Raw genomic sequence first — 25,345 nt, 5'->3', positions numbered from 1 at the left:
ACAAATTGATAATTTTGTATGTAGTACAGTAATGGATGAATGAAACAAGATGATATAATTAGAAGAGTTATTATTGACTGAGAGGGCCTGCATGATCTAGTTTTCTGGTGTATTAAATTGGCCTAGTTGGATGTAGAAGTCAACTAGGCTCTAGGTTGTGGATGGGTTGAATTGGTTGCTGAGTCACAGTCCGCATTATTGGGGTGGCCGATCTGTGGGTTGAGTGAGGATACAACGGCAATGAAGAGGAGAAAGGGTATGTCAGGTGGTTTCGAGGGGAAGTGTAAGGAGTTCTGCTGTGAACAGGTTGTTTGGACTTAGGGCTTTGTCTAGAAATCTCTGGAAAAGGAGAGAGATATGGGTGTCTAGTTTTGGAAAGGGAAAGATGTCATAAATGTCCTTGCTGTGATAGAGGGGAGGGAGGCGAAGGGTTATTCGGGCAAGGCGGCATTCCATGGACAAGAGAGAATGGTAAAGGTTTGGGTGGAAGTGAGCAACAGCTGCCCAGGCAGCGATAGCAGATCAGATAAAGATTTTATACGTTACGTGTAGTAATTTGGAGTTGGGATCCCAGCTGGTGCCGGCTAGCTGGTGAAGTAGCTGGATCTGCAGGAGGCTTTGGTTTTGGTACTGAGGAAGTGGGAGCGGAAGGTAAGGTCTGGTCTATGGTAACGCCAAGGTATTTGAGAGTATGTTGTGGATGGATAGGGGACTTGTGGACTTTGAGGTGGAGGTGGTCAGGGTTACGGGTGGCAGAAAGATGGCCTCTATGGGGTCGGAGCAGGATGGATTGTGTTTTGGTCGGGTTAAGAGATAGTAACCATTGGTCACATCAGGTAGTAAGGGATTTGAGGTAAGGTTGAATGGTACGGTTACTGACTTGGACTGATGGAAACGGAGCAAGGGCAGCAATGTTGTCTGCGAATTGGAGAAGATGAAGTGGTGGAGGAGGTTAGGGGAATGTCTGCCACGAAGAGGATGAATAACAGTGGAGAGAGTGGGGATCCTTGGGGCACTCCAAGTGACATGGGGAATAGTTGGGAGAGATGGCCCGGGATACATATGCATGTTGTTCTATTGGTGAGGTAGGAAGTGAAGAAGTGGATGAAGGATGAGGGGAGAGTGAAAAGATGTTTATAGATTAAGGCCAGATAAAAGACTGAGACAAATGCTTTGTTGAAGTCAAATGTGATAAGAAGACTAGGTCGGGCTAAGTTGAAGTTGATGGCAACGTGTTGAAGGAGGCGGAGGAGCTGATGTGAAGTGGAAAGACCAGGGCAGAATCAACAATGGGAGGGAGGCAATAGGTGGTTGGCTTGGAGGTAGGAGTGGATTCGGCGGGTAAGGATCTTGTCTAGAATTTTGGATAGGATGGTAATCAGGCAGATGGGATGGTAGGAATCAGTTTTGGATAGGTCCTTTCCAGGTTTAGGGAATAGGAGCATTGTGGAGTGTTCCAAGCACTGGGATAAAAGCCAGAGGTAAGGATAAAGGTGTATAGTGAGGCTAAGAATATTAAAGAGTTTCTCTGGGGCTTGACGGATGTGGCAGTAGTGGAATTGGTCTGGACCAGAAGCAGTGTCACGTGTTTGAAATGTCAGTGGCTGTGTTTGGGGTGTTTAGGACATGGGGTGTGAGGTTATGATCGGAGGAGGGTAGTAGAGAAGGGGAGGAAAGTTGATTTTGATAGAAGATGGTATCCGTTTGGGAATAGAGGTGATAGAGGGAAGGAATGAAGTGGTGTTGGAAGTGTGAGAAGAAGATCTCCAATTTTTCTGTGGTGTTCATTGGGAACTTTCCATTGTGGAGGATGGGGTAGGAAGGGGTGTGATTTTGGCTGAGGAGGGAGGAAAGCTTTCGCCAGAATATGGAAGGGTATGCATGCTGGGAATTGAGGGAAACAGGTTTGAGATGATGATCTTTGGAGATAAGCCTTTAGAGAGTTGTTGACGGTTTGAATGGTTTGATTATTGAGGTAGAGGAAGTAAGGATCTTTGGATCAGGAATATTCTGTTATATAAGATTGGGACAGTTTCTGCAGGTGATGGAATTTAAGTGGGAGTCTAGGTTTGTGGGGAATGTAGAGGGAGGTGGGTAAGTGGGATACGGAAGCTGTGGTTATTGTGGTATGGATGAATTGAGCTATGGTTTCTACGGAACTGGCATCGGTGGGAGCATAAGGTGGTTGTAAGAGGGATTTGGAGATGTGATCTCAGTATCCTGACCAATTGGCTAGCACACGAGCTATGGTTAGGGATTTTGATGAAGACTGGGAGATGATCGCTGCCTATGCTTGGGAGGAATGAAACTTTTAGGATGTTTATGAGGGATGTATGGGCGATGATGACTTCTGGGGTGGTTTGTGAGGAAGGGAGGGATGGTCCTGAGAGTGGAATAAATGAAACATCTATGCTATGAAGAAATGTGTCAAAGTTGGAGTTCGGTGTTTTATCTGCCGTGGAGGTTGATGTCTGCTAGAACAAGAAAATGATGGAATGTTGTGTGAAGGTAGTTAAGGAATGTGGTGGGTAGGGGTGTTCTGGATTGGACATATATATTTTTTTTTGCTATTTGCTTCACGTCGCACTGACACAGATATGTCTTATGGTGACGATGGGATAGGAAAGACCTAGGAAGTGGAAGGAAGCGGCCGTGGCCTTAATTAAGGTACAGCCCCGGCATTTGCCAGGTGTGAAAATGGGAAACCACGGAAAACCGTCTTCAGGGCTGCCGACAGTGGGACTCGAATCCACTATTTCCCAATTACTGGATACTGGCCGCACTTAAGCGACTGCAGCTATCGAGCTCGGTGATATAAATTGTTGCGAGGTATAATTAATATTAAGGGATCTATAATAAACGGTTGCAATAATGGACTCTGGAAGTGATTAGGAAGTGAATAAGGGTATGATGAGATGTGGATACACTTTGGGAGAGATGGGCGGGTGGGTATGGCTGCACCCCCATGACCAACACCATCTGGGTGGTCTGATCTATGGAATGTGAAACAAGGTAGGTGAGCGGGCTGGTTGCGGCAGAGCATGGTTTCATTAAATAGGATGGTTTTGGCAGGATGTTGTTGAAGAAGGGTCTGAAGGTGAGGGCGTTTGTAGAAGGATTAGATGTTAAGAAAAATAATGGAGACTGGGAGGGAGGGTCTTATTTTGTTGGGTGTGCTATCCATCATACAAGGGTCTTGAGGCAGTGGAATTGAAAATGCGTATTTAAACTGCAGTGGCTTGTCTGGAAGGTTGAGGGCTTGGTTGGCTGCTGCCTGCAGGTGGGTATAATGAGCGGACAGTGGTATGGAAAGATGTTGAGGAGTAAAAGGGTGAAAAATCAAATAATGTCTTTGATAGATGGTGGGATGAATTGGGAGGAGGCTGGTGGGGTAGGTGGGTCAATGGTTCAGACGGAGGCTACGATATGTAGATGGTTATCGGAGGGGGGTTGACTTTGCATAGCCGGGAGTATGTAGGATGGCCTTGACTGCAGGTTTTACAGAGGAGTGGGGCCTGGGTGTTGGGACACTGGTTGGTGTAGTGTGCTTGGGTACAGTGCCCACAGACCGGTTGTTAAGTGGTACGACAGACACTGCTCACAGAAATTAGTTATTTATATACGTGTTGTATAGATCACAACGGACATTCCTCTGACGTCACCTGTCTATCTCAGCAGCCACCAGGCCATATACCCCCCACCCTCTAGTTCCAACCCTGACCAGAGTACCGTTAACATTCTTAAGAACTTCGTCTCGCAACATCCTAGAGCCCTTCACGTCTGCCATATAAACAGCCAAAGCTTATTAGCTGCCAATCGAATGGATGTTTTCCATGTCCTACTAGTGTCTGAGTCATGGTTGACAGATAAGAGCCCGTCTTCTTTGTGTCAACTTGAAGGCTACTCGCTTCTGAGAAATGACCACACTCACAAGCGAGGTGGAGGGGTATGTGGCTATTTCTTAACCAGCCTCAAACCCAAAATGTTAGGTAATTCACCAGGCAGGTATGAGAGGAAACCAGAATATATGTTTGTAGAAATAACAGCAAACGGGATTAAAGCCCTTGTAGGAGTAGTTTACAAACCTCTGAATATAGGCCACTTAGAAGACTTTGAAGCTGACTTAACTGAACTGCTGCCAGACTACCCCCACACAATAATTATGGGAGATTTTAATACGGAATTAATTGACGTAACTTCTCCCGAAACCACGCGACTTAAGACATTGTTTCAATCCTATCATATGGACATCTTGCCTCTCTCTCCAACTCACCGCACATCTCATTCGCACATACTGTTAGATCTTATAGTTACCAGCAATTCACACAGAGTTCTCAATGTTGGTCAAACCTCTGTAACTGGTATTTCTGCACATGACGCAATATACATGTCGTATGACCTCCGGCCACCGAAACGCTCCCAGAAATTTATTACCTACCAACCATTGAAAAATATAAATAAAGATAGACTCTTCCAGGACGCAAGCAATATACCCTGGCATAACATAACGACATATAACAAACTAGATGACAAGTCACCTTCTTTAACAGCAAAGTAACGGAATTATTTGACAAGCATGCCCCAAAGTGGCAAGCGAGAATATCTAAAGAAGCCTCCCCGTGGTTAAATGACGACATTAGACAACTAATGAAACAAAGAGACTGCGCCCACAGACAATACAAAAATGACCCTACTGTACAAAAGTTTGACGAATATAGAAAGTTACGAAACAAGACAACACAACAAATATGGAATGCTAAACTGCGGCACGCTTACAGTTTAATTACGCCTAACGGTAGAGCAGCGATGACATTGTTGAAATCTATTAATAACCTTGGGACTTACAAAAAACAAAAATGAAGACAAAATTACAGTACCTCTCGAGGCTCTTAACAAGTACTTTATTGCTAGTTCCTCCGCAGTACGACCTGTCGACAAACAGAAACTTATGAACCATTACAATACACACCCCACCCCTGACAGAGATAAATTCTATTTCAGTCACGTAACACCCCTCCAAGTCAGGAAAGCAGTCCTTAGGATACGCACGAAAGCGAAAGGAATTGATGACATTGGGACTGACGTGGTCAAACTAATTCTTGATTTTATATTACCAACTTTAACCCATATAATCAATTTCTCTCTTCTATACTCCACATATCCAACTCTCTGGAAGAAGGTTATTGTGCTACCTCTTCCAAAAAGTCAAACGCCTTCGAACGAGGGAGACTATCGTCCAATATGTATTTTAACAGCTTTATCTAAAATTTTAGAATATATAGTCCATAAACAAATGTCAGAGTACCTTCAAACGCACAATCTCCTTAATCCTTTCCAGTCCGGTTTCCGACAAGGACATAGTACAACTACAGCCTTACTCAAAGTGACTGAGGACGTTCGACAAGAAATAGACAGAGGACGAGTCACAGTTCTAGTATTACTAGATTACAGTAAAGCTTTTGACAGTGTAGACACTGACATATTACTCGTAAAACTGAAGGCTCTACATTTTTCTCAGAGTACGATTGCTTGGATGCATTCCTATCTTCACGGACGTCAACAACGTGTGAAAGGTAATAATGGAATTGTTTCCTCGTGGCTCTGTACTTGGACCTCTTCTTTTCGCACTCTTTGTGAATGACATATCATCGAATTTAAGACATTGCAAATACCACATGTACGCTGACGACCTTCAACTCTACACAGACTCTACAGCACAAGACCTTCAGGAAAATATAGACTTACTAAATATTGACTTACAGACTGTTAGTGAATGGTCTGCTGCCCACGGCCTGCAGTTGAACCCTACAAAGTCACAAGTAATCCTTCTTGGCCATCAAAATCAAATGACAAGTATCAATAAACGTCCATTGCCGAGAATAATCCTTCAGAATGTTGCAATTCCTTTTGTACCACATGTAAAGAATCTTGGCGTTATCATGGACGAACGCATGACTTGGTCTGGACATATCTTACATATCTGCCAAAAGGTTTTCTCTGCTCTTCATTCTTTATATATATATATAAATACATATTTCCAATAAAACTTAAGCAGAAATTAATCGACTATTGCGACGTTGTTTTCAATGATGTGAGGCCAATGCTGTCCCTAAGGCTACAACGCGCTCAAAATGCATGTGTGAGGTATATATGCAATCTAAGAAAATATGACCACGTGTCATCATCTTTCCTAGAACTAGAGTGGTCGCGACTCCACGTTCGCTGTAATCATCATACTCTGTCTCTCCTCCACCGAGTCCTTACTACATCTTCCCCATCTTACCTTTCTTCGCGTTTTCATTATTTCTGAAAGGTGCATAACAGAGATACACGGGCTCAAACATCAAACCTGCTCGTCATAACTCACCATCGAGCTGCAACATATAATAACTCATTTTCTGTGTTTGCCGCACGAGAATGGGATCGCTTACCAGATGACGTCAGAGGAATACCAACTACAAGGTCATTTCAAAGAGCGTTAAGAGGTACAGCAGGATACGAATGAACTGTGCATTTCTAGTCCTTTACTGATGGTGTTAGTACATTTATTACCACTAGTAGTTGTTGTTGCTGCTGCTGTTGTTGTTGTTGTTATAACTATTATTATTAGGCCTATTATTATTGTTGTTGTTGTTGTAAGTATGTTTATCTCACTGGGGTGGAATTTTATTTGTTATAAAATATTTAGATTGTCTTTAACTGTGCTATACTTAGTATTAATTATGGTAGTGTTAACTTTGATTCTATGTACAAATTGGTTTAGTGTAAGAGAAGGCCTAATGGCCTTAACTACGCCAATAAAGACATTTATCTATCTATGTTAATCACAACAAAATGTCGAAACCGGTCCCATGTTAAATAAATGTTGTGATTAACATCTATACAACACGTGATTAGTATTGAATAGGTTGAACCTTATAAATAACTCATCTCTGTGATCTCAATTCAGTACGGAAACAACAATGAAACTCATATCTGTGAAGACACCGCTCACAGTGAATTGGTTGCAGTGGAGGGGCCTTAATTGGTTCGACTCTGTAGTGCCTTTTGAACATTGAAACTCCATATTTCAATAGGTGGTCGACGTCGGAGGCAGTTGGAAGCAAAAAGCGGACCATGAAGGTCGGCCCAGACATGTTTCTTATTCGGAATACCTTCCGTGTAGGGACGTTCTTTGCATTTAATTCATAAAGAATTACATCATCGGTGAGGTCCGGGTTGAATCCCCTGATCACGCACCTTAAGAGACTGTGCCTGCGGGGCGGTGGAGGAGTTTTGGTGCGGGGTTGTGAAAGCTGTTGTAAAGGGGTGGATGAATCTAGTTGAGTGGCTCCTATGGAGTTGACCAACTTGTGGGCCGCCGTCTCGCCTTTGAATTTGATAATGTAACTATTTGAGGTTGGTCGAATGTCAGCAGTCTCCTCTCATTTCATACTGAAATTATGAAGGGTATGGAAGATGGTCTGAGAGGATCGGAATTCGGGAGCTGGGTTCTGGAGGAGGAAACTATGGGTTCCTTGGGGGCGTTGTTGGTGGATCGGATATTATTTATTAGGCGTTTTTTTTTGACAGGGTGGGAAATTCGGTGGCTGAAGCGGTGTTGATTGCTGCTACGTTCATTGGCTGTGATCTGGGGTTGGAGCCTGCTGCTGCAGTAATTTCACTAGCTGCTGGTGATTTGTGATTGAAACCTGCTGGACTGGTGTCGACTGTTAACCTCCTTAAAGGAGGTTCGTTTTCCGGGGGCTGTTGAGGATGAATACGTTTATAATGTACTCGGCTGGAGTCTCTGTGTATTGGCAGAGGAGGAATGAGTAGATGGCATGATACAGGTGGTGGTATACCTTCAGAAGAACACATAGTTGCAGAGAGATGAGCTTATGTGATGTTTGTCAGGGCGATGTTACGACTGCTGGTACTGGCGGCGGCGGTGTTCATGGTTGTGGTGGTGGTTGTAACGAGGATAGTAGTTACAGAATTCATGGTTGGGTAATAACTCACTGTTCCTTAAGAGCAGTCTTTTTTTTTTTCACACTGGCTCTTTGGGGGAACCCCTGTACACAAGGGAGTCACTGAACCGAAGTCCTAAAATGTGTAGGACTGTAGTTCTTACTTGGGGTAGGACCCCATCACTTTTGCTGAGCACATCACCACAGTGGTAGAGAAATCTTCTTCTTCTGCTGAAATCATTCTGAGGCGAAACCTCGTCCGGTAATAGCTCAGTCCGCCTATCTATCCACGTTTTAAAAGAAGAGTGCCTTCTCGTCTCAGAATTCCATGTAAGTACTACCAATGAACATTGGAAGATGCTCATAGAGGCCACTGCATAGGCTACTTGGAACCACTGGCAGTGCCAATGCACTATGAGAGATCGAAACAGACTTTCAACGTATTAGGTCGTGTTACGTACATGTAGTACGTGTTGAAGAGATGTTAAGTACAGAACAAAAATGGCCAGCCGGACACCAGTGGGATCCGAACCCACAACCTCCCGATTTCGCGTCGGTTGCGGGAGGTTGTGGGTTCGGATCCCACTGGTGTCCGGCTGGCCATTTTTGTTCTGTACTTAACATCTCTTCAACACGTACTACATGTACGTAACACGACCTAATACGTTGAAAGTCTGTTTCGATTACAATGCGGTCGTGAAAATTCAATATTCACTATGAGAGACTGTCTCATTTTCAAAAATTGATGCCTGCCTGGCCATCAGACGACATAGATGTTGATTCCCGTACAGAACCTGAAATATTTATCCTGAATGAGTAAAACGGTTAAAAAGAACATGCTAAAGTAAAGCTCATAATAAAAAGTGTTTAAATACACACTGGGGCGAAATGCTGGCAACCAGCAATGAGTTAGCTGGAAAATGTGTAATGTCCAGTAACGGACCAAATATTGTATATTGGTATTATAAATTTACTCACTTGGGACAAATATTTCGGGTTCCGTATGCAAATCAACATCTTTATCATCTGATGGCCAGGCAGGCATCAATTTTTGAAAATGAGAAAGTCTCTCATAGTGCAATGGCATTGCCGGTGGCTCCAAGTAGTCTACGCAGTGGCCTCCATGGCATCTTCGCCATCCACAACGCAAGTAATGGGATATTTATCTTCTATTTGTGCTCTGTGTCTAGCATCAATTCCCACACAATATTAGGCCACCAAGACAGTTTATCGCTGTTTGAAAACGTGGATCCCCAGGTGAACCAAGTGATTGATGAGAGCTGTCACCTCAGGCCATTGTCTACACCATCAACCCCCACCCCCATGAACACTCCCAATCTCCCAACAGACATTAATTCCATCTTCGAATTCCCACCCTTCTCCTGAGACCGCCGACCAATTATTAACCTCCACACTCTTCAGAAAACTCCCCAAGGCACACACACCTTTCTCCTGCACAACCCTTCACCAGAATTCTGCCAGCCAAGAAACATCTTTGCCGCGCTCATCAGATTTAACATGCTGCACCACGAGATAGCTGACATCCGTCCAACTTCTAATGGTGTAATCATTAAAGCAAATGGAGAGGACGCCACACGCCGACTCACCCACACCATTGGAGCGGCCCAGTTAGGATCAGCATCACCCCTGAAGCCCTTATCCACTCCCACCACCAAACCCCTCCATACCCACCCTCCCTCCCATCACAGCGTGTTCAGTTGTGTTATCCGGGGAGTGGACCATGACATCATAGAAGACACCATTGTTTCCATGCTGAATGCAGAGGGCGTCCCTGTCCGGAAAGCCTTCCACGTCAGAAACTCGTCAGGACCCACCTTCATGGTGAGGATCATACTCCCCACCACTGAGGATATGGACAGGGTCATTGCTATCTTTCGCCACCATCACAGGGTGGAACCATCGCTCGCCCCAGCTCCCCAACCCATCCGTTGTGAAAGGACCAACAGCACACTGCACCGCCGAACATCCAGTGTGCGGACATTGTTCAGGACCACATCTTACATCCCGTTGCTTCAATGTTCAACGACCTCCTACTTAAGTGCAACATCTGTGGTGACCCCCACCCCACATACTCCTGTCAATGCAAGGCCCCTCCCACCCCTCCTGAAAACCGCCCTTAATTAGTCGCTCCCATAAGTACCGTAGATATCGAAACCCAACTAACTCCCTCACTCTTTCCCCCCTCCTATCCTTGAAAACATCATTCGATTCATTACCATCTCCTTCTTTAACATTCATCCATTCCATCACCCCAGGGTCCTCACCCAACTGCAAGGCGCGACCAACCAAACCCTTAATATGCACTTTCAAATCTCTCACTTCGGTCTCAACACCCATTTCCACTTCACCGCCCTTGAGACCCTAGTTTGATTATGGATAGAGTCCCCTCCCGATCCCAGTCTCCTAAGCCCGTCTCTATCCTCTTCCGTTACATCCAGTACTTTCACTCCAAATGCCTCCATCTTCAAGCTCTCATACCCCAACACCCCTTACATGTCCTCAATGAAACTATACTCCGGCCTCATCAGTTCGACCATCTCCACAGCTTTAATCTACACCGCTCGGACCACCCCCCATGACATCAGCCGAGGTGGTTCTGCACTAGCTTCACGCATGTCACTCCTAGGCCGCATCCACACACCCCCTTACCCTATCTCCTTCCCTGAATCCATTGCCGCCACGATATATTTTCCCTCCCGAATCCTACATGTTGCCACCATTTACCACCGGTCCCACCTCCCACTACCCCTGGCCTATATTTCCCACCTCCACGACACCTTTCCCCACTTTCTGCTCCTAGCAGACCTTAATCTAATATACTACTCCCACATCAAATTGGATCGTTTGCAAAACCTACCTATTTAACCACATCGATTGCTCCCTCATCCCTATTTCTGGGCACACGTGGCCCTTCTCCAACACCACTCCAGATGCCATCATCGCCCACAATTCACTTGCCCACCTCCTACAAGTCTCTCTACTTCCAAGTATTGGAAGTGACTACCTCCCCGTCCTTCTCCAAATCCCCTCTGCTGACCACTGTTCTCCACCCTACCCCACTATCCGGATTACCAACTTCGCCCAAGCAGACTAGACCTTCTACCAGACTCATGTATCCCAAACCCTGGAAAACTCTCCTCTTCCACTGAACGATCAACAATCCGTAGACACCCTGAACACCTATATAATATCCGCAATTACTTCTGCATCCTCGGCCCACATTCCCACCACCCTCCACTCACCGTCCCAAACCCGACTCCCCCCTGTTTCGTCCACCGCCAAAAGCTCTCCCAATCGTACCTTCGACAATTAAAATCCACTCGCGATACTTTCTTCCTCCGCCTACATCGATAGACCCTCTGCACTATCCAGAACTACCTTCCAGCTCACACCCGTCACTCCTGGGCCCATACCTGCATCACACTCGACACTCTCCACACAAACCCATTCTAGTACTGGCAAAAGCTAAACACTCTCCTGGGTCAATCCTCTACTCCCAGATATCCGATCATAGACTGTGAAGTCGCCCCAGCCAACACCATGGAGAAACTGGAGATCTTCGCCCAGCACTTCAAACGCCGTTTCAACACACATGCTGACGCTAATCTCGATATTTCAGACACTCAGCTTGACGTAAGTGTGATAAACTGATATAACTTGAAAACAATATTATCTCACCCATGGGTAAATAATGGAAGTATCGAGCTCGAATTATTATTATTATTACATCATATGTACATACAATATGATCGTGTCGTTTGTGAGGTTATGTCATGAAACGTGTGCTGTACATAAATATTTATATGAGTTCAGTTAATTTAAATACCTGTAAATTAATATTATATCATTTATTATTACCTGTATATGACATGTAATCTGCTACAAAATTGTGAAACACACTGTAACATCCAGAATGGCTCTAGATCAGACGAGGTGATGGTAAGATATTCTATACATTATAACCATGTTGTTGGGCACTCAAGAATTTACAAGAAGGTATTTTGGTAACCTATCTTTCTAGAAGCCTGGCCAGGCACATATATAAAGAGGCGGTCTTGAAGGTAGACGAATTAAGTGTTTACGATTTAACAGGAAGTATATTTGTGACCTCGTGTTGTACTGACATGCTGTGCCGTCAGCAGTCAACTACTTCAACTGTGTTTTAAAGTTGCAATCTCTATGTGGCATGTATGTAGTGATAGGCAATTGTTAAAATGGTGGCTTGTTGATGTTTACAGAGTGAAGTGTTTTGTTGTGACAGCAGTGATTTAGGTTATGTGCATTTAATTTGTAAATAATTGTAAATAAGTCCATGTACACAAGCTGACAGCATTTTGTGGGCGTCATTGTGGATACAAGCTCTACCTAAAGCTAGCCTCCTCCACCGACGCACACCCTCCACAAACCACACCCTCACAAACCATCCCTAGACGATCCCATCACCCCATCAAAACTCTGTTCCGTCCCATCCGAAACTCGTAACACTGCCTCTGGTCCTGACAAGACTCATTACCTAACATCCGTCAAGCCCCTCCGATCCTTGTCACAGCTTTATCCTTAGTACCGGCTTTTACCCTTCATCCTGGGAACACACCACAGTGCTCCTTTTCCCCAAATCCGGCAAACCTCGCTCAGACCTTGACTTCTTACGCCCCATCATCCTTATTACGGTCCTTGCCAAAATCCCTGATAAAATCCTTGTTCACCATCTCCACCTGCATCTACACAGTAACCACCTACTTCCCGTTCTGGCCTGTCCTTCGTCCGGTCTAAATGACACCGCGCCCGTCTCACCCATCATCCACCCTGCCTTCCTTTCCAAGCTACATTTCTTTGCTCTTCCCCTCTTCTACATCCTCAGCAACAGCACAACCCAGATCTCCATCAACCAGCAGCTCTCCTCCACTTTTCCTTTCACACTAGGTGTCCCACAAGGGTCTCTACTTTCCCCCCTCCTGTTTATCCCGTTTGTAGCAGATATACCCCAACCCCCATCCCCGATCTAACTTCTTCAATTTACGCATGACACCGCCATCCTTGCCCCCTCTACTCCATTCAATCTATTAACCATACCGTTCAACCTTAACTAGACTCCTTCATTTCCTGATGTGACCGGTGGCACCTTAAACTTAACCGATCTAAGACCCAGTACCTCCTATTTCGCCACAATCGCCGGAGATTCAGCAGAACCCGTGATCCCCACAATCTCCACCTCTGAATCCGTGATATCCACATCAAGACCCAACCCACCCTCAAATATCTAGGAATCCATTTCAGTGAACACCTAACCTTTCGTCCTCACTTCCTCCACCTCAAAACCAAGACCGCTGCCCACGCCCAGCTGGTCCGATGGTTAGCCGGCGCTCAGTGGGGTCTTAACTCCTCCATTAAACTACAAGTCCTTTGTCCGCCCCCCCATTACCTATGGCCTCACTGCCTGGGCAGCTGTCGCCCACTCCAATCCTACCCTGTACTGCCCACTCCTTTCCAGAGAACGTTGCCTTGCCCGTCATGCCCTACATCTCCTGTTCCTCTTCCACACGTCCAACCTATATGACATCTTCCCCTTTCCCGAACTGGATTCCTTCGTCCTCATCCACTTCCAACGAGCGTCCTTCGCGCCCTCAACCGAGCCCATCCTCCCCTAACCCAACTCCTTAATGGTCCACCCCCTCCTTCCCCACTCTTCATCCAGTCCCCTCTTCACCTATATCATTCCCTTCCCCCATCCTAGGGCGGTGCCCGACCGAGGCCTCTGACGTCCCCTCACCGTGGATATCCCCCCTGTTCCCTTATCACCCAGAGCAACAATAGCAAAAAAAAGCAAAAATTAATCAAGCCATTTCACCTCCCATTGCAATGATCCTCTTGTGCGTCGGCATACACCACTTCATGTACAGTATGACTCCTTTATGCATCAATAGAGCAACATTCCACCAAAACACTATCATTTATACTTACGTTGTATCGCAAAAGAAAAAAACTGTGTACACGTCCGGCTACTATGCTTTCTCCTCCGATACTATACTCAATGTAAATTCTATCCAAATAATATTGTATTAATAATCTATGTATGAACATTCAAAATGTGTAGGGTAACCTGCCCAGTAATGGGCACCCTTAAGGAAATTTTAACTTTAATAATTTTTTGCTACTCCTCAGTCACTGTCAGAGATAATTTCATACTTGATTGCGATACCAACTGGCTTCTCACTTCAGGTCTGTTTATCCTTTTCCTCCTCTATATTTAATGTTTTACAGAGTTTACATATCTGTAAAATAAATACAGAAATGCTAATAGTGGACACCTCGGAGACCAGTAGTGGACACCCAATTTTGGATACTAGTTGGGAATGAAGGAAAAATCACCTTTATGAACAAATAAATACCTTTGATGTTAAAAATTAGTAAAAATGAACTTTTATTTACCCTCAAGCACAAGAAAAATGTCACATTAACACTACAAGGAATGTTTCACTGGCACTCAGTACCTGTGAAGTCATGTCGTCCCCTAACAATTTGGTATGGTTGCACAGTTTTCAAAATTTGTCTTATATTTACACATCAGGAAAAATGTAAACATTATCAAACTTGGTGGATTTTCTCAAAACTTTTGCACTTACTAATTCTCCACCCACTTCCACCACCTCTCTGATGAAGACTTAGTCTTCTCATTATACACAAATTCTACCACTCCATTGAAAGGTTGGGAAGATGCTACCTCATCTTCATCTTCACTAATCCTAAGCTCAGAAGCATCAGACTCATCATCCACCAAAAAAATTGCATTTTCATCACTCTCTTCAATGATCTTTCTCTTCTTTACCTTAGCTTTTTCTGCCTTCTCTTTCTCTGACCTGTTTTTTCCTCAGTTTTCTCTTTCTTTTTCCACTTTCTCTTGTTCTTTCTTCTCTAGGTAACTCACGAAAGAATCTGATGTAACAACAGAAGGCAGCCTTAGTTTCCTTCTAACTATTTTGTCCTCACGTTCGGGGTAGAAGAAGCATTTTTTGAAAACAGATGGAGCTGTAGAGTCTTTGAACTTTCCCAGCACTTCTGGTTCAGTCATTGTAGTCTGATCAATAGCTTCAACACTACAATCATTGTTGGAAGAAGAAGCGGACGCTGCCCTTTGTTCATTAAGCTCAGAGAACCCCTCGCTTTCAGATGCATCATAATTTGGTTGTTGTTCTCTTTTCTTCGATCTTCAGAGGTTGTACAGCAACAATGCTTCTTCCTTTCCTTGCCAATCATTTGGAAAGCACTCATTAAAAGTACTCAGTACCTCATCGTTGATGTTCTTCTGTAATTCCATCAAGAACAAATCACATGATAGTTCTTTCTCCAGTTGCTCCTCCTCATTATCTCCATGACATTGAACTTCAATGCATTGTGTGTAGTCTACTGCAGTGGCATCAAATGGGTTAAGTCCATATTTTCTAAAGCCGTTAATAATGCTCTCTTTTGTAGTATTTTTTAAAACAGTGGACAGAAGTTAAGCAAAGGTATGTCTGGTGACTTCTTGAGGGAAATATTCATACTTCCACACTTTCACAACTTTCGACTAACCCGTCTTAAGAGGCTTGAACACACAGCAGCAGGTTGTAGAATGTGAGTGCTGTTAGGGTCGAGGATTTTAACTTTCCTTGGTTAATTCCAATGGTTTCCCGAATTAAACAATAGAATTCATCTTAAGTACGGCCGAATTTTCATATGCGCGTAGATCGCCTCGAAAGACCTGCACCCAGCTCCAGAGACCATGCGCCACTATTGTTGCTCATATAATAATAATAATAATAATAATAATAATAATAATAATAATAATAATAATAATAATAATAATAATAATATAACAAAATATCCCAATTGAGTACCAATACTTTATTATTTTGCTTTCCCGCTTTTTTTATGTTGCCTGCATTTATAGTTTTCCCGCATCCGTCGTCATTTTCCCCCTGCCCCTTGAAAAATGATGCATCGAGGTTTTACTGTATATGTTATGATCAACCCTGAAATTAAATACACAAAGTTAAATCTTGATGAGTGCTCATCTGCTTTCACTTAACACTGGGAACACTTTCCGTGATCGTATAAAACAAGGAAATTAAGCAGAATATGCCTCATGAAAGACTGATTATATCGTTTCTTAGTAACTCATTACGAACACCACTAAAAATACTAAATCGCTTAGAAATTCGCCACACAATTACACGAGTTTCAGAACTACCACCAATGTTACACACGCACACAAACAAAGCCTTTCAGCTGCTACGAAGCACGACGCAGTTACTAAAGTTGCTTTATATACATTCACAGCCTGCTACTTTTCACGATTTTTTAATCTTCAATATCGCAGCCTGCTATTAGTTTTGGAACATCTCATGAATGAAGTAGCAGTTGAGGTTGAACAGGTGACAAAAGCACGGGGATAATCGATAATGTGATTATCGATACATTTACCAGTCAAATTTCAAATCGAAACCAAGCGCGGATATTCAAAATCCGTACAATTACATTGTTCATCCATACAATTGTAAAACACACTCAAAATCCGTATATTTTACGGAAAAACCGGAATATTTGGCAGGTATGAACTTACATTATCTAATACCGACATTTCATTTGTGACACGAATGGCAACATACTAACGCACACTTCAAACCAAAAGTAGTGATAATATTTATTTTTAAGCCTTTTTTTGCCGGCTTGTCCCCATTACTGGCTGGGTGTGCATTACTAGGCAGGTTACCCTATGTCTTGTCCATGTCAATATCAAATAAGTTCATTGTGTCCTTTGCCCCCATATTTATAAAATAATAAAAACTATACCCTCACATAAGAAGCTAATGCCCTTACCACCTCTTACTACCCTTCGAATCATTGCTGACCCATCCTACATATCCTTCACTTCCACTCAACATCATCTTTCCTGGCCAGAGAGAAGGCGTTACCTTCTACGTGGCCTGCCTGCCCCACCCCATCAGGGCAGTAGTAGCAGTAGTAGCCTCTATGGTATACACTAGCCATGCGTCTTGGTAGGTGTCCTATTTACCAACTGATGAGCCCAACTTAGCACACAGGGGCAAAACACTGGCAGCCAGGAATGAGTTAGCTGGAAACAGACCTACTATACTGGTATTATATATTAGAGTACTAAGAGTGCTCTGGTGTCTACAGTCACTATATCAGCAGATATAATATAGCTAACAGGTCTGTTGTCAAACACAAAGGAAACAAAAATTCTTGTAATTCCAGGAGCTAACAGTCCCGATCCACTGAATATGTTAATAAGAAAGTATCTTGTGTTTTCAATGCAAGTCACCTGTCTTACTGACCCAGCGCTGGCATAGGTAATTTATCAACTGCAGCAGTATTATTGTAGATCTTCTGGATACACCACATACTTGGGTTTGCTGGCTGTAGCACAAATGGAGCAAGTTATGTACACAGTCAAACGGTGGTGTGAACCACAGGTAACCAGCATGCAGTTGAGCTTGATCACCATGCTGGCGAGCGTGATGGGGCTTAAGTCATGTTTTTCTGTGTCCTATGGAACCAACATCAAAACCATTACAAACCATGGATTCAACATCAAAACTATTACACTGAACTGTAATTGTGAGATTTTGATATTTTTACCATCATTTAAAATCTGTTCTCCATTCCTCCTCTTTTTATTAATAAAACAAAATGTAATTTCCTGTAAAATAGATCAGCCATTTTCTGATGCTGGGGTAGTGGCTCTCAGTCATTACAGAATGACCCGGACCAACAGGCAGCCTGTTCATTTTCATTTCAATAGTTTAACAACTCAACTGCTCCTGAGTCAACATTTGTTTTACCTGGTCACCACACTGTTCTTGATTTGTCACTGTGAACGAATATATGATGACTGAGGTCAGCTATGCCTCCCACTGAGTCACAGATCCTTTTCATGTTACACTTCAATGTTATCTTGTATCAAGCAATGTCCAGTATGGACACACTGACATCCACATAAAACAGGGCTCCCAACTCCCATTACTTTTGTCTTCCTCTTTAATAAACTGTTGCAGGTTATTGGGGTTCTACACACAGAGGTAGTGTATTCTACTATCTGCTAAATTTACTGAACTATTATTTACTTTTCTTGTTTCCTTAATCATTCTACACTTATTACAAAGAGGGACCTGGAAATTTTGGTCTTCAGAAGGTCTTTCACATGCCAGTAAATCTACTGACACAAGATTAGTGTATATGAGTATTTTGAGCTGGGATCAAACCCACCACCTTGGTCTCAGAAAGTCAGCACTCTACTGACTCAATCGCTCAGCCAGTAGGGCAAGTGCTGTATGCCTCACCGCTAATGGTAACTTTATTACTTACTTGGCTTACTTTCAATTGACTTGCCCTTTTATAAATAAACAGACTCAAAACTCACCAGTAAATCCTTCAAAACTAATCCCTCCAGGCCAAGCTTGAACACTTTAGTAATCATAGCTTCCAAATCCTTTGATTTCTGAAATAAAACAAAAACAAATTATTCAAAACATTATTTATGTACCTACGGTTTTATAAATAAATGGGGACTGATGACCTGCAATGTTAGGCCTTTCAAAACAACAAGCATCATCATAAATATATGTATAATAATTGCAAGTATATGGAAGTAAGGAAAAAAGGATAACACAAGTGCAAAGAAGTACATAAATATTAATTTTATAGTGAACATTTGTATCTTTTTGTAAATACCAAGAAATAATAATAATAATTAGCCATAATCATTGCCCCATGCTTGGGTGCCATTTGTTACTTTCCTGTTAATATTAATAATATAAATAACCGAATAAAGAAAATTACTCAAGAACTTAATAAAATAATTAAAATAAAATGAATTAATAAAATTAATAACAATAATTAATCGAGATGTCGCCATGGATGACAGAGTTTACCAGGATTTATCCCTCAAATTTAGATAGGGCATGATAATTCTTTATCTCCCAGGGCGTGTACATAATGCTGCGTACTGGTACATCCCTCCCCTGCGAACCATGTGATCTTGTGATACAATTCCTTTAGTTTTGCCAATTGCCACCTTTTCAATACAATAAATATATATTACAAACTTACATATTTACATATATAAGTTTGTAATATTACCAACTTACATATTTACATATGTAAGTTTGTAATATATTTTTATTGTATTGAAAAGGTGGCAATTGGCAAAACTAAACGAATTGTATCACAAGTAGATCTTCAATACGGACAAGGAAAATGAAGTTTATAACCTGCCATGTGACCTTGCCGTGGAGGGGAGGCTTGCGTGTCCCAATGAAGCAGATAGCTGAGCCGCAGGTGCAACCATATCGGATGGGTATCTGTTGAGAGACCAGACTAACGAATGGTTCATAGAAAGGAGGGTAGCAGCCTTTCGGTAGTTGCAAGGGCGGCAGTCCAGATGATTGACTGATACGGCCTTGTAATAATATTCAACATGGCTTAGCTGTGTTGATACTGCTACAGGGTGAAAGCAACGGGAAACTACAGCTGTAACTACCTCCCGAGGACATGCAGCTCTCTCTGTATGAATGATGTACTGATGATGGCTTCCTCCCGGGTAAAATATTCCGGAGGTAAACTAGTCCCCCATTCGGATCTTCGGGTGGGGACTACACGAGAGGGGGCGATCATCAGGAAGATGGATACTGACATTCTGCGAGTTGGAGCGTGGAATGTTAGAAGTTTGAATCGTTGTGGTAGATTAGAGAATCTGAAAAGGGAGATGGATAGACTAAAGTTAGATGTAGTTGGTATAAGTGAAGTACGTTGGCAGGAAGAACAAGATTTCTGGTCAGGCGACTACCGAATTATCAACACGAAATCAAACAGAGGAAATGCAGGAGTTGGTTTAATAATGAATAAGAAAATAGCTCAGCGGGTAAGCTACTATGACCAGCATAGTGAAAGAATTATTGTCGTTAAAATAGACACCAAACCAATGCCCACCACAATAGTGCAGGTCTATATGCCTACTAGCTCAGCAGATGAGGAAATTGAAAGAACATATGAAGAGATAGAAGATTTAATACAATATGTAAAAGGTGACGAGAATCTAATTGTGATGGGAGACTGGAATGCAGTGGTAGGCCAAGGAAGAGAAGGTAATACAGTATGAGAATTCGGATTGGGACAAAGGAATGAAAGAGGAAGTCGGCTGGTTGAATTCTGCACTGATCATAATTTAGTCCTTGCCAATACTTAGTTCAAACACCACAAACGACGGCTGTATACGTGGACGAGACCTGGAGACACCGAAAGGTATCAAATAGACTTCATTATGACTAGGCAGAGATTCAGAAACCAGGTGTTGGATTGCAAAACTTTCCCAGGAGCAGACGTGGACCCTGACCATAACTTGTTGGTCATGAAATGCCATCTGAAGTTGAAGAAATTGAAGAAAGGAAAGAATGGTAAAAGATGGGATCTAGACAAGTTGATAGAAAAGAGTGTGAGGGATTGTTTCAAGGAACATGTTGCACAAGGACTAAATGAAAAGGCTGAAGGAAACACAATAGAGGAAGAGTGGATATTCATTAAGAATGAGGTCAGCAGGGCTGCTGAAGAAATGTTAGGAAGGAAGAAAAGATCAACCAAGAATCAGTGGATAACTCAGGAGATACTAGACCTGATTGATGAATGACGAAAATACAAGAATGCTAGAAATGAAGAGGGCAGAAAACAATACAAGCGATTAAAGAATGAAATGGACAGAAAGTGCAAGGTAGCCAAGGAAGACTGGCTGAAGGAGAAGTGCAAGGATGTCGAAGGCTGTATGGTCCTGGGAAAGGTAGATGCTGCATACAGGAAAATCAAGGAAACCTTTGGAGAAAGGAAATCTAGGTGTATGAATATTAAGAGCTCAGATGGAAAGCCACTTCTAGGGAAAGAAGACAAAGCAGAAAGATGGCAGGAACATATCCAACAGTTGTATCAAGGTAACGATGTAGATAATTTGGTTCTGGAACAAAAAGAGGCTGTTGATGCTGATGAAATGGGAGACCCAATTTTGAGGTCAGAATTTGACAGAGCTGTGAGTGACCTAAATAGGAACAAGGCACCTGGAATTGATGACATTCCCTCTGAATTACTGACTGCCTTAGGAGAAACCAGCTTGGCAAGGTTATTCCATTTAGTGTGTAAGATGTATGAGACAGGAGAAGTCCCATCGGATTTTCGGCAGGATGTTGTTATACCTAATCCCCACAAAAGCCGGTGCTGACAGGTGTGAAAACTACCGCACCAATAGTTTATTATCTCATGCCTGCAAAATTTTAACATGTATTGTTTACAGAAGAATGGAAGAACAAGTTGAAGCTGAGTTGGAAGAAGATCAGTTTAGCTTCAGAAGAAATGTAGGAACACGTGAAGCAATCCTGGCTTTACGTCTGATATTGGAGGATCGAATCAAGAAGGACAAGCCCACGTACATGGCATTCATAGATCTAGAAAAGGCATTCGATAATGTCGATTGGACCAAGCTATTTAAGATTCTGAAGGTGACTGGGATCAGATACCGAGAATGAAGAATTATCTACAATTTGTATAAAAATCGGTCTGCAGTGATAAGAATCGAGGGCTTTGAAAAAGCAGCAGCAATCCAGAAAGGAGTGAGGCAAGTCTGCAGTTTGTCCCCCCTCCTTTTCAACGTTTACATAGAACAGGCAGTAAAGGAAATCAAAGAGAAATTTGGAAAGGGAATCACAATTCAAGAAGAGGAAATCAAAACCTTCAGATTTGGTGATGATATTGTTATTTTATCTGAGACTGCAGAAGATCTTGAGAAGCTGCTAAATGGTATGGATGAAGTCTTGGGTAAGGAGTACAAGATGCAAATAAATAAGTCCAAAACAAAAGTAATGGAGTGCAGTCGAACGAAGGCAGGTGATGCAGGAAATATTAGATTAGGAAATGAAGTCTTAAAGGAAGTAGATGAATATTGTTACTTGGGTAGTAAAATAACTAACGGTGGCAGAAATAAGGAGGACATAAAATACAGATTAGCACTTAGCACAAGCAAGGAAGAGCTTTCTTAAGAAATTTTCTCACTTCAAGCATTGATATAGGAATTAGAAAGATGTTTTTGAAGACTTTCGTGTGGAGCGTGGCGTTGTATAGAAGTGAAACATGGATGATAACTAGCTCAGAAAGAAGGAGAATAGAAGCTTTTGAAATGTGGTGTTACAGAAGAATGCTGAAGGTGAGATGGATAGATCGAATCACAAATGAAGAGATACTGAATCGAATTGGCGAGAGGAGATCGATTTGGCTAAATTTGACAAGAAGAAAAGATAGAATGATAGGACACATCTTAAGACACCCAGGACTTGTTCAGTTGGTTTTTGAAGGAAGTGTAGGTGGTAAGAACGGTAGGGGTAGACCAAGGTATGAATATGACAAGCAGATTAGAGCAGATGTAGGATGCAGTAGTTACACAGAAATGAAAAGATTAGCACATGATAGGGTGGCATGGAGAGCTGCATCAAACCAGTCAATGGACTGATGACTCAAACAACAACAACAACAACAACAACAACAACAACAATAACAACTGGTACATCTGATTCACGCCTTCCCTAACCTTCTGAAAATGACCAAATAGGTAGGAACTGCACCTAGGTTCATCAATAACTCCACTGATTCTAAAATAACAAACTATATTCTCAATAAAATCCGTGCATGAGCACATCATCAACACAACAAAATACACGTATAATACACACACAAAATATTACTGGAAGACTCCATATTTACAACAACAATGAAAACAGTGGGAAAACGAAAGCAAGAACTAAGCCACCATTTGCAGTTAGTCTATTGAACATTGTACATACAGGTATGTAAGTACCCTTCACTGTCTCTGTATCAACACAACTTGCCGATTCTCATAATCAGCACTTATTATATCACACAAATACTGTACCTCATAATACTGTGTTCACTGACTCTAACATTGGTCTTAAAGATATACATTTGAAAAACACACGCTTGTCGTCCCTGAACATAAATTATGGAAAGTCTGAGGAAGCTTTTACCAACATATAATACCAGGTCACCAAAGCACTCCACAGTTTATAGGTCAGCCACGTTCCACAAACTTTTGAAGTCCAGTCCAGTACAGTGCAGCAGTGTCACTGCAGTACCGTATATCCAGTTTCACTCCTGTATCGTGTGTCAGCACTACTTCCTTCCCGTACAGTGTCATCGTACCGTGTTGTGTTGTGCATATATAGAGCTCAGCTTCCCCCTTCCTCTCAAAAAGATACGACGAGATTCATCCTGGCCAGCCAATCATGAGTAGATCCACATGTCAAGACCACGCCCTGAATCTCTTCTAGTGTCAAGATCAGTGACTCTAGGGTGTTTCATATGAGTCATCAGAACTTTCCGACTACATCAACAAGTCCATCTCATCAGACTGGGATGCTGGCATGAGTCATACAAAATATCCTGAGTGCAAAATAGCAATGTTTTTCCCAGCCATCGTACAATACAAATTACTCATACCACATATGGAGACCTCCCAGCTTACAAATATTAATGAAATAATATACAACTGAAATAATGATGATGATGATGATGATGGTAATATATTGAATACTGACAATAATATCTCTCACTTCTAAATACAGTGCAAGGGTGTGATATATCTACTATCACACAGTTTAATTTGTAACATAAAATGATTGTTACTATTTCATCTGTGCTAAAAATTCATAGAAAATATTTCCCATGCCCAGAAGAAGCTGGGCTATTTTTGCAACAATTTTGTATATTCAGCATTTCATTCCTATCAAGTGCCTCAGAGCAGGGACCAAATAGATGGAATACCATGATGAACCAGTTAACACAGTGATGCTCGGTGTTGATGTGGACTAAGCAACAAAAGTCTGAATTCATGAATTTCTCAATTATCATAGTCAATATAGTAAAACTGTATACACCAAACTCGCTTAAGTGCAGCCAGTAACCGGTATTCGGGAAATAGTGGGTTCAAACCCCACTGTCAGCAGCCCTGGTTTTCCACAATTTCCCATTTTCACACCTTAATTAAGGCCACGGCTGCTTCCTTCCCACACCTAGCCCTTTCCTGCCTCATCATCGCCATAAGACCTATCTGTGTCAGTGCAACGTAAAGCAACTTGTAAACAACATAAATGATCGGAAATTGTATTCTTTATAACGTCTGTTATGTAGTATTTATCAGTAAGACCGCTAATAACATAGGTCAGGGACTCTCAAATCCCCAAAATCTCACGAGGCGCAAGATCTCCGTGCACTGTGCATCAGTTCCACTCGGCTCGGCTTGGACCAACGCTTCGTCTCTGGGCTACTCAGCTCGGATTTGGAGCACTATGGAGCAAGTGAGGAAGAGGGAGACATGGGGAGCGAGCGAGACAGGTGTGGGGAAAGAGAGAGACAGCGCTATCGCTCCAAATCGAGGAGTGGGGTCTGCACTCTGGGCAATCACGTGAAGTCGTCTTTTGCACAGTGCATGCACCAGGCCCATGCGCACTGAGAGGCCCTGACTCAGGAACTTAAATTAAATGTTGCTCCCTCTCCTAAACTACCGTTTCACTCAGCATGAATAGTATTATTTATAGCCTAATGAGCAGTGCCGGCCCTGTGGTGTAGGGGTAGCGTGCCTGCCTCTTACCCGGAGGCCCCAGGTTTGATTCCCAGCCAGGTCAGGGATTTTTACCTGGACCTGAGGGCTGCTTCGAGGTCCACTCAGCCTACGTGATTAGAATTGAGGAGCTATCTGATGGTGAGATAGCGGCCCCGGTCTAGAAAGCCAAGATTAACGGCCGAGAGGATTCGTCGTGCTGACCACACGACACCTCGTAATCTGCAGGTCTTCGGGCTGAGCAGCGGTCACTTGGTAGGCCAAGGCCCTTCAGGGGCTGTAGTGCCATGGGGTTTGGGGTTTGGTTTGGTTTTAATGAGCAGTGGCATATTCCCTGATTTTACATACCAATTTTCATTAAATTCTGTTGAACCATTTTCTTGTGATGCACATACATACATACATACATACATACATACATACATACATACATACATACATACATGCATACAGATGATGGCAAAATAAAAATTGCATTTCCTTCTTACCGTGTACATGACCGATACAGCAGGGTACAGACAAAACTCTTATTTTATTTATATAAATTAAAATTCAGAACATGGGATAAACTCCAAGATAAACAATTTGCTTTACATCATGATGACAAAGATAGGTTGTATGGCGACGATGGGATAGGAAAGGACTAGGAGCGGGAAGGAAGTGACCATGGACTTGCTTAAGATACAACCCCAGCATTGGCCTGGTGTGA

The 25,345-nt window shown here is 42.7% G+C and overlaps 1 protein-coding gene across 7 annotated transcripts in view; it reads right to left on the bottom strand.

Moving 5' to 3' along the window:
• Positions 1-25,345, bottom strand: part of DNAlig3 (DNA ligase 3) — a 957,513-nt gene that overhangs the window by 145,589 nt on the left and 786,579 nt on the right. For all 7 annotated transcript variants that reach the window (XM_067142216.2, XM_067142215.2, XM_067142218.2 and 4 more), the window contains one exon: positions 18,391-18,468. In XM_067142216.2, the coding sequence (XP_066998317.2) occupies positions 18,391-18,468 (78 nt within the window). The remainder of the gene's footprint in view (positions 1-18,390; positions 18,469-25,345) is intronic.

This window comes from Anabrus simplex, chromosome 2 (assembly GCF_040414725.1).
Source record: "Anabrus simplex isolate iqAnaSimp1 chromosome 2, ASM4041472v1, whole genome shotgun sequence".
NCBI lineage: Eukaryota > Metazoa > Arthropoda > Insecta > Orthoptera > Tettigoniidae > Anabrus > Anabrus simplex.
This window is presented reverse-complemented; position numbering and strand designations above follow the sequence as displayed.